Source organism: Hemiscyllium ocellatum, chromosome X (assembly GCF_020745735.1).
Source record: "Hemiscyllium ocellatum isolate sHemOce1 chromosome X, sHemOce1.pat.X.cur, whole genome shotgun sequence".
NCBI classification, from domain to species: Eukaryota; Metazoa; Chordata; class Chondrichthyes; order Orectolobiformes; family Hemiscylliidae; genus Hemiscyllium; species Hemiscyllium ocellatum.
The window spans coordinates 23,419,676-23,432,807 of record NC_083453.1 but is presented as its reverse complement, the minus strand read 5'-3'; the positions used below and the strand labels follow the sequence as shown (position 1 = coordinate 23,432,807).

General features: G+C 44.2%; 1 protein-coding gene across 1 annotated transcript in view; it reads right to left on the bottom strand.

The window, feature by feature from the left end:
• LOC132805690 (unconventional myosin-Ib-like) overlaps positions 1–11,780 on the bottom strand; it is a 70,784-nt gene extending 59,004 nt beyond the window's left edge. Inside the window, exons 1-3 of the mRNA XM_060820875.1 lie at positions 11,740–11,780; positions 7,465–7,599; positions 6,008–6,123 (exon numbers count right to left, since the gene is read on the bottom strand). Of these exons, the coding sequence (XP_060676858.1) occupies positions 6,008–6,123; positions 7,465–7,590 (242 nt within the window). The 5' untranslated portion in view covers positions 7,591–7,599; positions 11,740–11,780. The remainder of the gene's footprint in view (positions 1–6,007; positions 6,124–7,464; positions 7,600–11,739) is intronic.
• Positions 11,781–13,132: the final 1,352 nt, after the last annotated feature.

Here is a 13,132-nt window from a genome sequence, read left to right as displayed (position 1 = left end):
TACAGTGTGGAAACAGGCCCTTCGGCCCAACAAGTCCACACCGACCCGCCGAAGCGCAACCCACCCATACCCTTACATTTACCCCTTACCTAACACTACGGGCAATTTTAGCATGGCCAATTCACCTCACCTGCACATCTTTGGACTGTGGGAGGAAACCGGAGCACCCGGAGGAAACCCACGCAGACACGGGGAGAACGTGCAAACTCCACACAGTCAGTCGCCTGAGTCGGGAATTGAACCCGGGTCTCAGGCGCTGTGAGGCAGCAGTGCTAACCACTGTGCCACCGTGACGCCCACCAGTGCCACCGTGCCGCCCACATTTGTACACAGCTTGTACTTGTTTAATAATGTGTGGCTGTTCACAGATGTTGGCGTATTGCAGTTGCATCAGGTGTGTAAGGATCTCACGGAAAAGAACATTTGGTGGTAGCAGTGGGTCTCCAACATATACAGAGTTTCTAGGTGGATTGAATAAGCGATTGTCTAAGTGCCGGTTATGTGTCTGAGTGCCGGTTATGTGAGATGGATGGGCCCACGAGGTAAGATTTACCTTGATCTCTCTCCTTAACCTGCCACTTAGTTAGCCCCTTGTCCCCTGGGACTCTGTAGCGACGGAATCTCTGAGGTAACGCATGCATCTGCACACCAACGCTTTCAGAACCATAAGTTCCTCGAAAGGGAGGTTAGAGTCCCCCTCGAAAGGAAGGTTAGAGTCCCTCTCAAATTCGGAGGTTTGAGTCCTCTAATAGTGAGGTTTGACGCCCCGGAACATAAAATTAAAGATAATTACTGTGTCTGTCTCAACCACCCTACCTTAGGCCGGTTATTAAGAGGGGAATCCCCCATGCGAAGGTCAGGACCCTGAAGTGGGTATGGAGGCCAAAGACACTAGCCTAGTATAGAGAGATAAGTTAGGAAGTTCAGACCTTAGAAAAAAGAAAGGGACAGGCATTGGATAAATCGGGTGTTGGAACCCCTGTGCATCGGTTCTGCCGGGATGACCCCCACAATGAGGAACGGTTCAGGCGCCTGTCAGGATGTTTAAATTAAAAAATTTGGAAATGAAATTTAGCTGATAGGAGGAACTTGGGACATAGATAAATGTTTAAAAGCAGAGGAGCTAATTTGGAAACATAATACGGGCACTAAATGGAAAACGTTAGTACCCACATGGAGAAAGGTTGCTGAGGAAATAATGAACAAATTTAAACAGGCCAGCTGAGGAGAATAATGCACGTCAAAGAGGGGTTAGTGTGTGTGATAATGAGGGAAACCCTAAGTCTTGGGAGGCGCTGAAGAGTCAGTGTGAGGATTATGATCTGAGTAAAGGAAAAATTCAGAAAGGATAGACAAAGTAAGGAATCAGAGTTGAAAGCCAAGCTGAAAGATCAAGTAGACATAAAGTGGAGGTACCTCCTGACATGTCTGGTCTGCCAATAATGTTTCAAAATAATGACACTGATGACCAGCTATGGTCAGGGACACCTATTCAGAACTCACAAAGCCATCTTCCTCCCCAAGCAATTGGCTATAATCAAATGTGCTACCAGCTGTGAACCAGCAGGCGCTAAATCGATCACCTGCCCCAAAAACAACAGGATTACCAGACATTGTCAATGTGCAGCGTTTACAGGGGGACGTTCCTGGATCACTCTGCACCAAAAGGCCTCTGGATCACTCCAGTTGGCTAAGTGTTTTTATACCTGATGCTTTGTTACCAATGCTAATAACACATGGAATATTTAATTTTATTCTGTTTTTACTGTCATTTTAAGTTTCAGCTCATAGACGTCAGTTTAAATTGCAGCTGTTTAAATTGCTTTGTTTTGTTAAGTGATTACTCATTTCTGTTGTCTCTAAGCTTACACAATACTATCAGCTATTGGTACTTGGTAACAAAAAAAATTGAAATATTTGCGTATTGATTTCATATTGTATGTAAAACATACTAATTCTATCAATTGTTTCCAACATTTTAGAATTAGAGATCTGTGTGTGTGTGAGACGACACAAGAACTTAATTAGTATAGTGCTTACTGTAATTTCGGACAGGACACAATGCAATGTGTCCAGCTATCAGTTCCATTTGAATGACTCTTAGCTGGCAGGACAGTTTAGAGATTGACTAGTAGTTACAGCAGCAAAAAAAAACTAAACTGCAAGAATAAATCTACATGTGATTACTGCTGGTAAAGCCTTGCTTAAGTGATCAGGAAATTAGAAGACTTGAAATTAAACTTTATTACAACTAAGCACAAAGTAAATAGTAACAGAAGTTATAGAAAAAAAGTTAGTTAGAAATCAGGAACTGTGAAATACTTTTCCTGACAGCTTTCACATGAGCCAAGTATTAATTTGTTCAAGGAAAATAATTTTTGAATAACTTGAATGGGGTCCCCTGAGGGTTTGATTTTAAGACCACAGATTCTTGTTTATAAATGACTGAATTGTTTAGGCAGTACAACTTAGAAGTTTATGGATTGTATAAAACTTGATAATGACATCAATAGTGAACAGAGTGACAGACTCCAAGACGACTGAGAATGTTGTTGTGGTTCTGTTCGCCGAGCTGGGAGATTTTGTTGCAAACGTTTCGTCCCCTTTCTAGGTGACATCTTCAGTGCTTGGGAGATGTCACCTAGACAGGGGACGGAACGTTTGCAACAAAATCTCCCAGCTCGGCGAACAGAACCACAACAACGAGCACCCGAGCTACAAATCTTCTCACAAACTTTGAACGACTGAGAATGTTGAAATAGGCAGACACAATTTAGTGTCGTTAAATATGCGACTGTCCTCATACTGATAACCACTTTGGCAAGGAAGGAATGAGAGAGGAAAAGCAAAGATACTTTCAGCAGCTAACATCATTTCTAGAGTTTCTCCATTCACAGGTAAAGCCGGCCTTTGGACGACTGCCCACCCCTCCACAACCTTTGGGCGGCACGGTGGCACAGTGGGGGCGGCACGGTGGCACAGTGGGGGCGGCACGGTGGCACAGTGGGGCGGCACGGTGGCACAGTGGGGGCGGCACGGTGGCACAGTAGGGCGGCACGGTGGCACAGTTAGGGCGGCATGGTGGCACAGTGGTTAGCACTGCTGCCTCACAGCGCCAGGGACCTGGGTTCAATTCCCACCTCAGGCGACTGACTGTGTGGAGTTTGCACGTTCTCCCCGTGTCTGCGTGGGTTTCCTCCGGGTGCTCCGGTTTCCTCCCACAGTCCAAAGATGTGCGGGTCAGGTGAATTGGCCATGCTAAATTGCCCGTAGTGTTAGGTAAGGGGTATATGTAGGGGTATGGGTGGGTTGCGCTTCGGCGGGTCGGTGTGGACTTGTTGGGCCGAAGGGCCTGTTTCCACACTGTAAGTAATCTAATCAAATCTAAACCTGATCCAATGGATTCAATCAGCTCCTCAGTCACGAGCCCAAGAAGTGAAGAAGCTAACAACAGTGAAGAGGAGGTCCAAACGCTTTTGGTCAGTTCCTGTGGCGATTAAACCATGTGAGCTTTACCTTCTCCTTTGATCATTTAAGTGAGATGAAGGCTCACTGATCAAGCTAACATCAAAACAGCCTGTTGGCTTTGTTCCATTTAACAGCAGAGCAGGAGTAGAAGCAGCACAGAATGCTGCACTCACCTGGCCTGCTGCTGCACACTCAGATGCACTGGCATCCTCCATCTGAAGCAGCTCCACAAAGATGGAAGTCTCAACAGTTTTGTTAAGTACTTAACTGCCCTTATCCAAGAATTCAGATTTCTCCGTGGAGGGATGCACAAGGACAGACTGGATTTTGTTTTCAGGTTGGAGTTTATTGAAGGTGTTTTTGGATAACTGCCTCATTTCCACTCAACTGGGAGGGGGTGGAGTGGCCACTAAAGACTGTGGATTTAAGAACTTTACTGGTGAACACTTTTTTCCCATGTGGGAGGATCCTGGGGGTCCTATCTACTGCATGGACTAGTAATTTTTGTTGTTATAATCATTGTATGTTGTGTGTCAATAACTTGCTTAAAACACTGGCTGTAAGATTCGTATGAATAGGTTGGTAGCACATTTTAGGTGGTTATCATGGAATGACAAAAGGAGGAAACGAGATGTTAAGGGGTTAATTTGCTCTGCTGAGCTGTAAGAAATCGGATGCCCTAGGAGTTGGGTGGTATGTTTCTCTGTTTTACAGGTACAATGTGATAACATTTACATTGCCATCTCCTACTATTCAGAGTAAATTTATATTCTCATCTCCTATTCAGAATCAATAAGAACACTGCAGTCAACGTTCTGACCACACCCTGCAGTTACACCATTAAGGGATGATCTACATCATATTGTTTCTGGAAATAATCAAATCACTCCATTGTGTCACGAGTGGTATGTGACTATGGGGGAGTGGCTGGGGGCTGTCTTGGGGGCATTACTGATGGTGATGTAACATTCTGTATTAAAGGGAGGACTGTTCCCTTGTTTAGAGAGATCTCTTGACACAGCTTCACAAAGCCCTGCGAATAGAGTTAAGGGTTCCTCCACAGCTTGTACTTGCTTAATAACGTTTGGCTGTTCACAGATGTTGACGTATTGCAGTTGCATCAAGTGTGTAAGAATCTCAAGAAAAAGAACCTAACACAGGCAGTGTATGAGGATAGGATTAGGCTCCACTGTGATGACTTCCACAGCCCAACAGTCTGCCAATGCTCACTCTAAACCTGCACATGTACAATGGCCACTGGGCAAAATATATGAGACATTACAATATTTTAAAGACATTTGGATATCTACATGAATAGAAAAGGTTTGGAGAGATATAGGGCAGGAGCAGGCAGGCAGGAGTAATTTAGTTTGGGATTATGTTCAGCATGGACTGGTTGGACTGGAAGGTCTGTTTCCGTGCTGTATGACTCTGTGACTATGACCTGCTATCAGCTATGGGACAAGGCCTCAGCAGGGAGTCTATGGCCACTGACCTGCTGAGTGGCTGGTCAAACGGAGCATTGAACACGGAACATTACAGCACAGTACAGGCCCTTCGGCCCTTGATGTTACATCGACCTGTGAAACCAATCTGAAGCCCATCTAACCTACACTATTCCAATATCATCCATATGTTTAACCAATCACCATTTAAATGCCCTGAAATGATGACGGGTCCATTACTGCTGCAGGCAATACATTCCATGCCCTTACTACTCTCTGAGTAAAGACACTCCCTATGACATCTGTCCTGTATCTATCACCCCTCAATTTAAAGCTATGTCCCCTTGTGCTAGCCATCACTATCCAAGGAAAAAAGCTTTCACTGTCCACCCTATCTAACCCTCTCATCATCTGTATTAAGTCACCACTTAACCTTCTCTCTGACGAAAACAGCCTCAAGTCCCTCAGCCTTTCCTCATAAGGCTTTCCCTCCATACCAGGCAACATCCTGGTAAATCTCCTCTGCACCCTTTCCAAAGCTTCCACATCCTTCCTACAATGCGGTGACCAGAACTGTACGCAATATTCCAAGTGCAGCCGCATCAGAGTTTTGTACAGCTGCAGCATAACCTCATGGCTCTGAAACTCAATCCCTCTACCAATAAAAGCTAACACACCGTACGCCTTCTTAACAATCCTATCGACCTGGGTGGCAGGTTTCAGGAATCTATGGACATGGACACCGAGATCTCTCTGCTCATCCACATTACCAAGAATCTTACCATTAGCCCAGTACTCTTTATTCCTGTTACTCCTTCCAAAGCAAATTACCCTCACACTTTTCCACATGAAATTCCATTTGCTACCTCTCAGCCCAGCTCTGCAGCCAATTGTTGTCCCTCTGTAAGCTGCAACATCCTTCCACACTGTCCACAACGCCATAGGTTTTAGTGTCATCGGCAAATTTACTAACCCATCCTTCTACACCCTCCTCCAGGTCATTTATAGAGGCTAGCAATTCTCTCTTGTCATCATGGAAATCAGTGACAAGAGAAGGGATAGGGTTCAGTGTTTCTGTTGACTGCAGTACTTACATGTGAGGACTCAGCTCATACAAGTTACAGCTGCGGTATGCGTTGATCTTCTCCAGGTTGTAGATTGGTAGCATCATATAGGGATTGATTGAAATAACCACACTCCCAATGTAAGTCTGAGAGAAAATATTAAACACCAAGAGTGTGTCAGCATCCTAGTGATAGTACTCAAGATTGTCCTAGTTCAGTTTTTGAGCCCTGACCACATTAGTACACACTTCACTCAGGTCTGAGCACACAGCTACAACCCATTGTACAGTGTCCCCCGTTGTCCCCCATATTGTGGTGCTGGCTGACAAGCTGGATGCCAGGTTGCTAGGGTGATGGGAGAGGCTCCAGCTTTCTTTCCAGCACTTGGTTGATCAAGAATCTCTCTCCCACTCTCATCATCTGCTATTGGCATGTGTTGGAAGGACTTATAGGCAAACGACCAAGCTGTATGGCTGTGAGAGGAACACATCTTTCTTGGCCATCGGGTGGGACTCAAAGCTGGAGCTTCTCACTCAGAGGCAGGGATGCTACCCACAAGACCTCCTCTTTCTGCAGTGCCCAAATGAAATACCCGATCAAACTCACAGACCAATCTCTGCCACATTATGGATGAGGTATCACTAAGAATTTGTTGTCGTTCTGCTATAATGCACATTTCATCAATGCAAATTCACTGTAATGCAATTGACAAATTGGGCACACTGTTTCTACAGCACAAACTTTTAAAGCAGGTATTGGTTATAACGTGATTCTGCCCCCATTAGTTTAAATGATGCTGCTACTACGCGATTTTCTTATCACACGGGATTGCAGGAGAACAGGACTATCGCGTTATAGCAGAGTCGACTGTGCCTCAGACTATCTCCCAATCAGTCCCAGCCACATCAGTAGTCAGTGCTGACAGAGTTGGCTGGGCATTCTCCCAACCGTTTAGGACAATACCTGAGGGAATCTTTGGCATGTATTATTACACACTATTCACAATTTCTCCCTCCCTGTCAGCACCAAAATGTTCTCCCCTCTCTGTTCCTGTAAACATTGATTCCTGCTGGGAAACGGTTCCGTAGGCACAGATTGCCCTCTGGTCACTTTCCTAGTTGTCATTCCTTACTTGCATCAGTTAAGACAAAGAGGCTGAAAATTCCCTGTATTTTTGTCCTTTACTCGGGTGAAGGGTAAATGGGACTTATAGCCTCTCAAACCCACACTCTTGTCAGTGGAATCATAGCCAGACTGAATCCTGTCCAGTGAAAGTCACTAGATAGCAATCAGGAGTTGAAATGATGACTGACCCTAACCCGGAAATCCTGCTGTCTCATCCGTGGCCTGGCTGAGATCAGCTAACTCTGCACAGACTGGCCTTCCTGGGGTTCAGCGCCTCACCTGAACAGTACATTTATTCATTGTACAATATGAGACTCAACTTACTGTTACAGACATCATGAGGCTTTCTTCAATGTACTTACATAAATGTCATTGTTATTGAATCTTTTCTTGAGGTTAGAGAGTAAAGATTCATCAGTGAGGGGGTCTAACAGCACCATGTCACCCACCCCAACCATATTGTCCAGATAGGAAGACTTCTTCGCCATTGTTAGTTACTGCAAAGAATGAAACCAGCATTAAATTAATGAAACAATTTAGCAGTGCGAACACAATGAAACGGTTGATACTGCAGGCAGCTATGACCAGATATGAATGTAGACTGCGTCTTGTAGGGTTGCACAAGCTCTTTTCAAAGTCCAAAGTCTCTCTGTTACTAACACTGACAATAAATATTGCTGCCATTCACCTACATCACCTTTCACTTTCTGCATCACTGCTCCAAGGAATGGGAGCTATATTATGTGAGTGAATGGGGCATTGTGTTTTGAAGGTTTGTGGGGGGCAGTGCAGTGTGCACCCTTCCAGGGTATGGTGCTAGATAAATTAAATGGAAGGGATTTTCTCTCCATTTCCCTTGTTGTGGTCTCCCAGTGCAATGGCTGACTTGTATCCTCTGAGCTGACACAACCTCTGATTGAACAGGGAGGAGTCTGGATTTCTTCATCGTCTGACCAGAAGATACATAACTGAGCTGGTGAACACTGTGTGTCAAGAATGATGAGATTAAACGCAGAGTCCTCTCGTACCTTGTATCAAAAAACATTCTTATCAAGCTAAAAATTATCATGAGTCATGAAAAATAAAACTTTCAATGTTTCTGTTGACCCAACCAATTAAAAGGAAAGATCCTTCACTCAGTGAAAATGCAGGAAAATCATCTGAAATTTTCCCAATGATTCTAAGTTTAAATCATCGATTAATATTGTATCCCTTTAACAACAGCCCAGGCTGTTTGTACACTCTGCCATTTTAAATGCTTGTGAATTGAGTTCCTTTGTGTGATTTCTAATACACATTAATTTTCTGCAATTCAGTGCTGTGATATTATAGCTACAAAGCTTGACCTTAATGCTAATCAATAACACTTTCATGGGGTGACTCCTCAGTGAGAATGGTGAGAGTGCGAGCTTTTGTTATTGGTGCGTAGTTCCATAGCAATCAAAATGGCCTCAGATCTCATGACCCCAGAATTTCAGGTCTTAACTCCAACCTGGACCCCAACTATCACTTTGAAAAGCGCTGATTTAACACCTTCCACCTCTGGCTTTTGTCTTACACGAAACATATTGATTCAAGTGCAATCTACTTTCATTTACAGCCAGATGTCCATGCTTTAAGTGGCTGCAAATATTGGTATTACAAAGAATGACCAGGTCAGAGGTACACTGGCAATGGAATAAGGGAACACTTACACCAACTCCCAGGTTAACGTCACAAGTCAGTAGGGTACCAATGGGCAGTTCACAGAATCATATAATGGTGCAGCACAGAAAGAGGTTCAGTGTGACTGTGCCAGATCTTTGGAAAAGCTAGCCGGATAATTCCTCCCTCTCTTTCTCTTTCTTGATAGCCTTACAAGTATTTCTCTGCTAGTATTTATCCAATTTCCTTTTTAAAGGTTATTGCTCAGACTGCTTCTTCTGTGTATCCTGCTTCCCTTTAAGTGCATCTGTGGTCTTTGTCTCAACCATGCTCAGTAATGGCAGCTTCCACAATCTCATCACCCTCAAAAATATTCTAACCAGGCACTCCACAGAACTGCAACCCTCTTGTCCCTGGTACCATTCTGGTCAATCTCCTCTGCAGGGCCTTGACCATCCTTTCTTAAGCGCATTCCTTTTGCTCCAGGATCTGGGTTAAGCATTTTGCCAAAACATAGCTCCAAATCCTCCCTCTTGCCATAATCCTGGCTCCAGGGGCAAACAGGACCCCTCCCTTTGTTACGTTCCAATGCTGCAGTCTCCTTACAGTATTCATTATCAGAACAGTACACTGACCTTGCACGATTCCTCCTAAATTAAATGGAAGTAAGATAACAATTTGTCAGCTATGCATTAACATTCTGCTAGTTGTACGATAATGTTCATGATTATGATGATTGATCTTTGGAGTATCATGTACTTATCTCAACTAAGGAGTGATATAAATGTTGGTATTCTGAGAAAGTGCTGACAGACTGTGAAGTAGACTGAGTAACACAGAGATAACGAAGCCCTGCTAGTTCCATCAATACTAGTGGAAGCATCCTAACTCCTAAATGAGAGATGCTAAAGGTTAATGCATGTGTACAAGAATGTGGCACTGACATCTTGTGATTCCTGGGAATCGGCATTAAAGTGCCAGGAATAAATAGTACAATGATCAGTCTAGAAAACTGTCCACATTACAGAAGAAGTGCTGGAGGTCTTAAAAAATATAAACGTAGATAAATCTCCAGGATCTAATCTAATGCATCTCAGGATGTTGTGGGAAGTTTGGGAAGAAATTGCAGGACTGCTAGCAGAGATATTTGTATCATCTATAGCCACAGCCGAGGTGCTGGAGAACTGGAGGGTGGCTAATGTGGTGCCTTTATTTAACAAAGGTGGTAAGGAGAAGCTTGGGAACTATAGACCGGTGAGCCTGACATTGGTGGTGGGTAACTTGTTGGAGGGAATCCTGAGGGACAGGATCTACATGTATTTGGAAAGAGGCAATGAATGATAAGGGATAGTCAGCTTGATTTTGTGCGTGGGAAATTGTGATTGAGTTTTTGTGAGGACTTAACTAAAAAGCTCAATGAGAGCAGAATGGCAGCGTTTGACAAGGTTCCACAAGGTAGACTAATCAGTAACGTGAGATCACATGGGATTCAGGGAGCACTGGCCAGTTGGATGCAAATTGGCTTGATGGTAAGAGACAGAGGGCGGTGGTGGAGGGTTGTTTCTCAGACTGGAGGCCTGTGACCAATAGTGTTCCATCGGGATTGGTCCTGGCTCCACTTTTATTATCCATTTATTTAAATGATTTGGATTAGAATATAGGAGGTATGGTTTGTAAGTTTGCAACACGGAGATTGTTGGTATAGTGGACAGGGAAGAAAGTTATTTAAGATTACAAAGGGATCTTGACCAATTAGACCAAAATGCTGAGGAGTGGTAGATGGAGTTTAATTTGGATAAATTGCATTTTGGGAAAACAAACAGGAGCAGGACTTATATATTTAATGGTAGCGTCCTGGATAGTGTTGTTAAACAGAGAGACCTAGGGATTCAGGTGCATAGTCCTTTGAAAGTTGCATCACAGGTAGACAGGGTGGTTAAGAAGGTATTTAGCGCACTTGCCTTCATTGCTCAGACCATTGAGTATAGGAGTTGGGGCATCATGTTGAGGTTGTACAGGACATTGGTCAAGCCATTTCTAGGGTACTGTGTTTAGTTCTGGTTGCCCTGCTATAGGAAGGGCAGGATTAAATCAGAGAGGGTTGAGAAGAGATTTACCGGGATGTTGCCTGGACTGAAGGGTTTGAGATATAAGGAGAGGCTGGGACTGTTTTCACTGGAGCACAGGAGGTTGAGGGGTGACCTTATAGAGGTCTATAAAATCATGAGGGCTAGTTTCCTTAGGGTTAAGGGAGTCCAAAACTAGGGGGCATAACTAGAGAAAGTGGGAGATGCAGGTACAGTCCCAACATGTAAAAAAACACTTGGATGGTTACATGATTAGGAAAGGTTTACAGGGATATGGGCAAAACATAGGAAAATAGGTCTAAGTTTAGTTTGGGAAATCTGGTGGGCGTGGATGGATTGCAGTGAAGGGTCTGTTCCCATGCTGTATGACTCTATCTAGTACATTGGTACAATTCATTGGAGACTGGAGGAGCAAAGACTTGCGATGCCTGGGGATAAAGGGAGAATGGGGACTAATTGCTTCGATCTTTCAAAAGAGTTAGCACTGACTCAGTGGGCCGAACGGACACTTGCTGTGCTGTACTATCCTGTGAAGTGCCGGTCATCCTTTTTGGTTTGATCGAGAGAGGCGGCTGCAGTGCGCAACTCTCAAAAATCTGCTCCAAACTTTGACAAATCTATCAAGACCATCATAGTTTTTTGTTGTTGTTGTGGTTGTCGTTAAGGCAAATCGACCTGCTCCAATTGACCAAGTTAGATACTTGGGTCTCAGGGAAACTACACATCGACCAGTGTTAAAACAAACGGTCTTGCCCATTGTTTAACGAAATCCCACTCAGCAGAGAAGCACAATTGATTTGGACTCAAAGCATCTTTTTTTAAAATAAAAGTTAACCAATATTCGAATTGACCAGCAAAGGAGTTTTGAATCCCACTATTTTAAGTATTCGGAATTCACTTCCTTACCTTGAATGCAATGTGTGTCTGGCGTGTAGTGAGAAAGTTGTCTTGCCAAGCGGTGAGCGGTTTAAATATTTTCTCTCTCTCTCTCTCTCTGATTGTCTGTCCCCGGTTGGGTTTCAGACTCTCGCCTCCATCCTTCCTCTCTTTGCTGATGCTGGGGAAATGCTGCTCTCCCTTCAGCCCGGCTCCCTCTCCAAATCTTCAACGTCACCGCCTCCACCTGTCCTCCAGGAGCTGTATTTAAACTCAGACTAAAAATACACCATCCAAAGGGCACTGACAGCTATCATTAAACAACCTGTTCAGAGATGTTGTGACACACCTCTGGAGCAGGTGGGGTGGGGGTTGAACCCCTGGCTCAGAGGTGGGGACACTACTACTGCACCACAGGAGCCCCTGGCACTTGCTTGTAAGCTGATGGCATCATCAGGCAAGCAAGCATATTCAAGGATCTGGAAGAAATTCATTTGAAACCTTTGTGTCAACGGAGCAAATTGTGTCTCAGCACTTGGCTCAATTTCTTTTCTTAGCTTATCTGAGGCATGGTCAGCAAAGTTCTGTCAGGGGAAACACTGTAAGTCCCTACTGCTGGCAGCCCTCCAAATACTGCCCTCAGAAATCACTCAACAGATAGATGTGTGGGAAGTTGTAATGTAGACTGCACTGATTACTCCCGGTGAGAAATTCTTCCTGACCCCAGTCCCCAATTCAGCATTCATCTATTCCTTTCCCTACTCCACACTCAGAACAACTTGCATTTACGTTGCACCTTCAGCTGAGGAAAGCATCCCGAGGTGCTTCGCAACAGCAATTATTAAACAAAACTTGGCAACAAAGCACTTCAGGAGATATTGGGTGACCCAAGGCTTGGTTGAAAACCAATTATAGTACTTTGAGAGAGAGGACTTCCATCTGTCCAGCACCGTAACACTTTCCCAGGATATCCACAGACACGATACAGCCAGTAAATAGATTGTGATGTGCAATCACTGCAGGCAAGTGCATGCCTTGATCCCAAATGGACTAGTTAGAACATAGAACATAGAAAAGCCCTTTGGCCAATAATGTTGTGCCGAGAAGACTCTGTTTTCTTGACAATGATGCTGCTAGATCTGCTGAGTTTTCCAGCAATTTCTGTTTTCGTTAACTCTGTTTCTCTTTCTGCACGATGCTTCCAGACCTGCTGAGTTTCTCCAGTATCCTCTGTGTTTGTTTCAGATTTCCAGCATCTGCAGTGTTTTGCTTTTACATCTGAACTGTGCCTATTTGTCCACCGATACAGGCAGAGATGGAGGCTTGATGTTTACTCAATATCCATCAACTTACAGAGCACATTTGGACTTCGCTCAGCACACACTTTGCATTTTGGGAATATAAGCTGCAACTGTTGCTGATG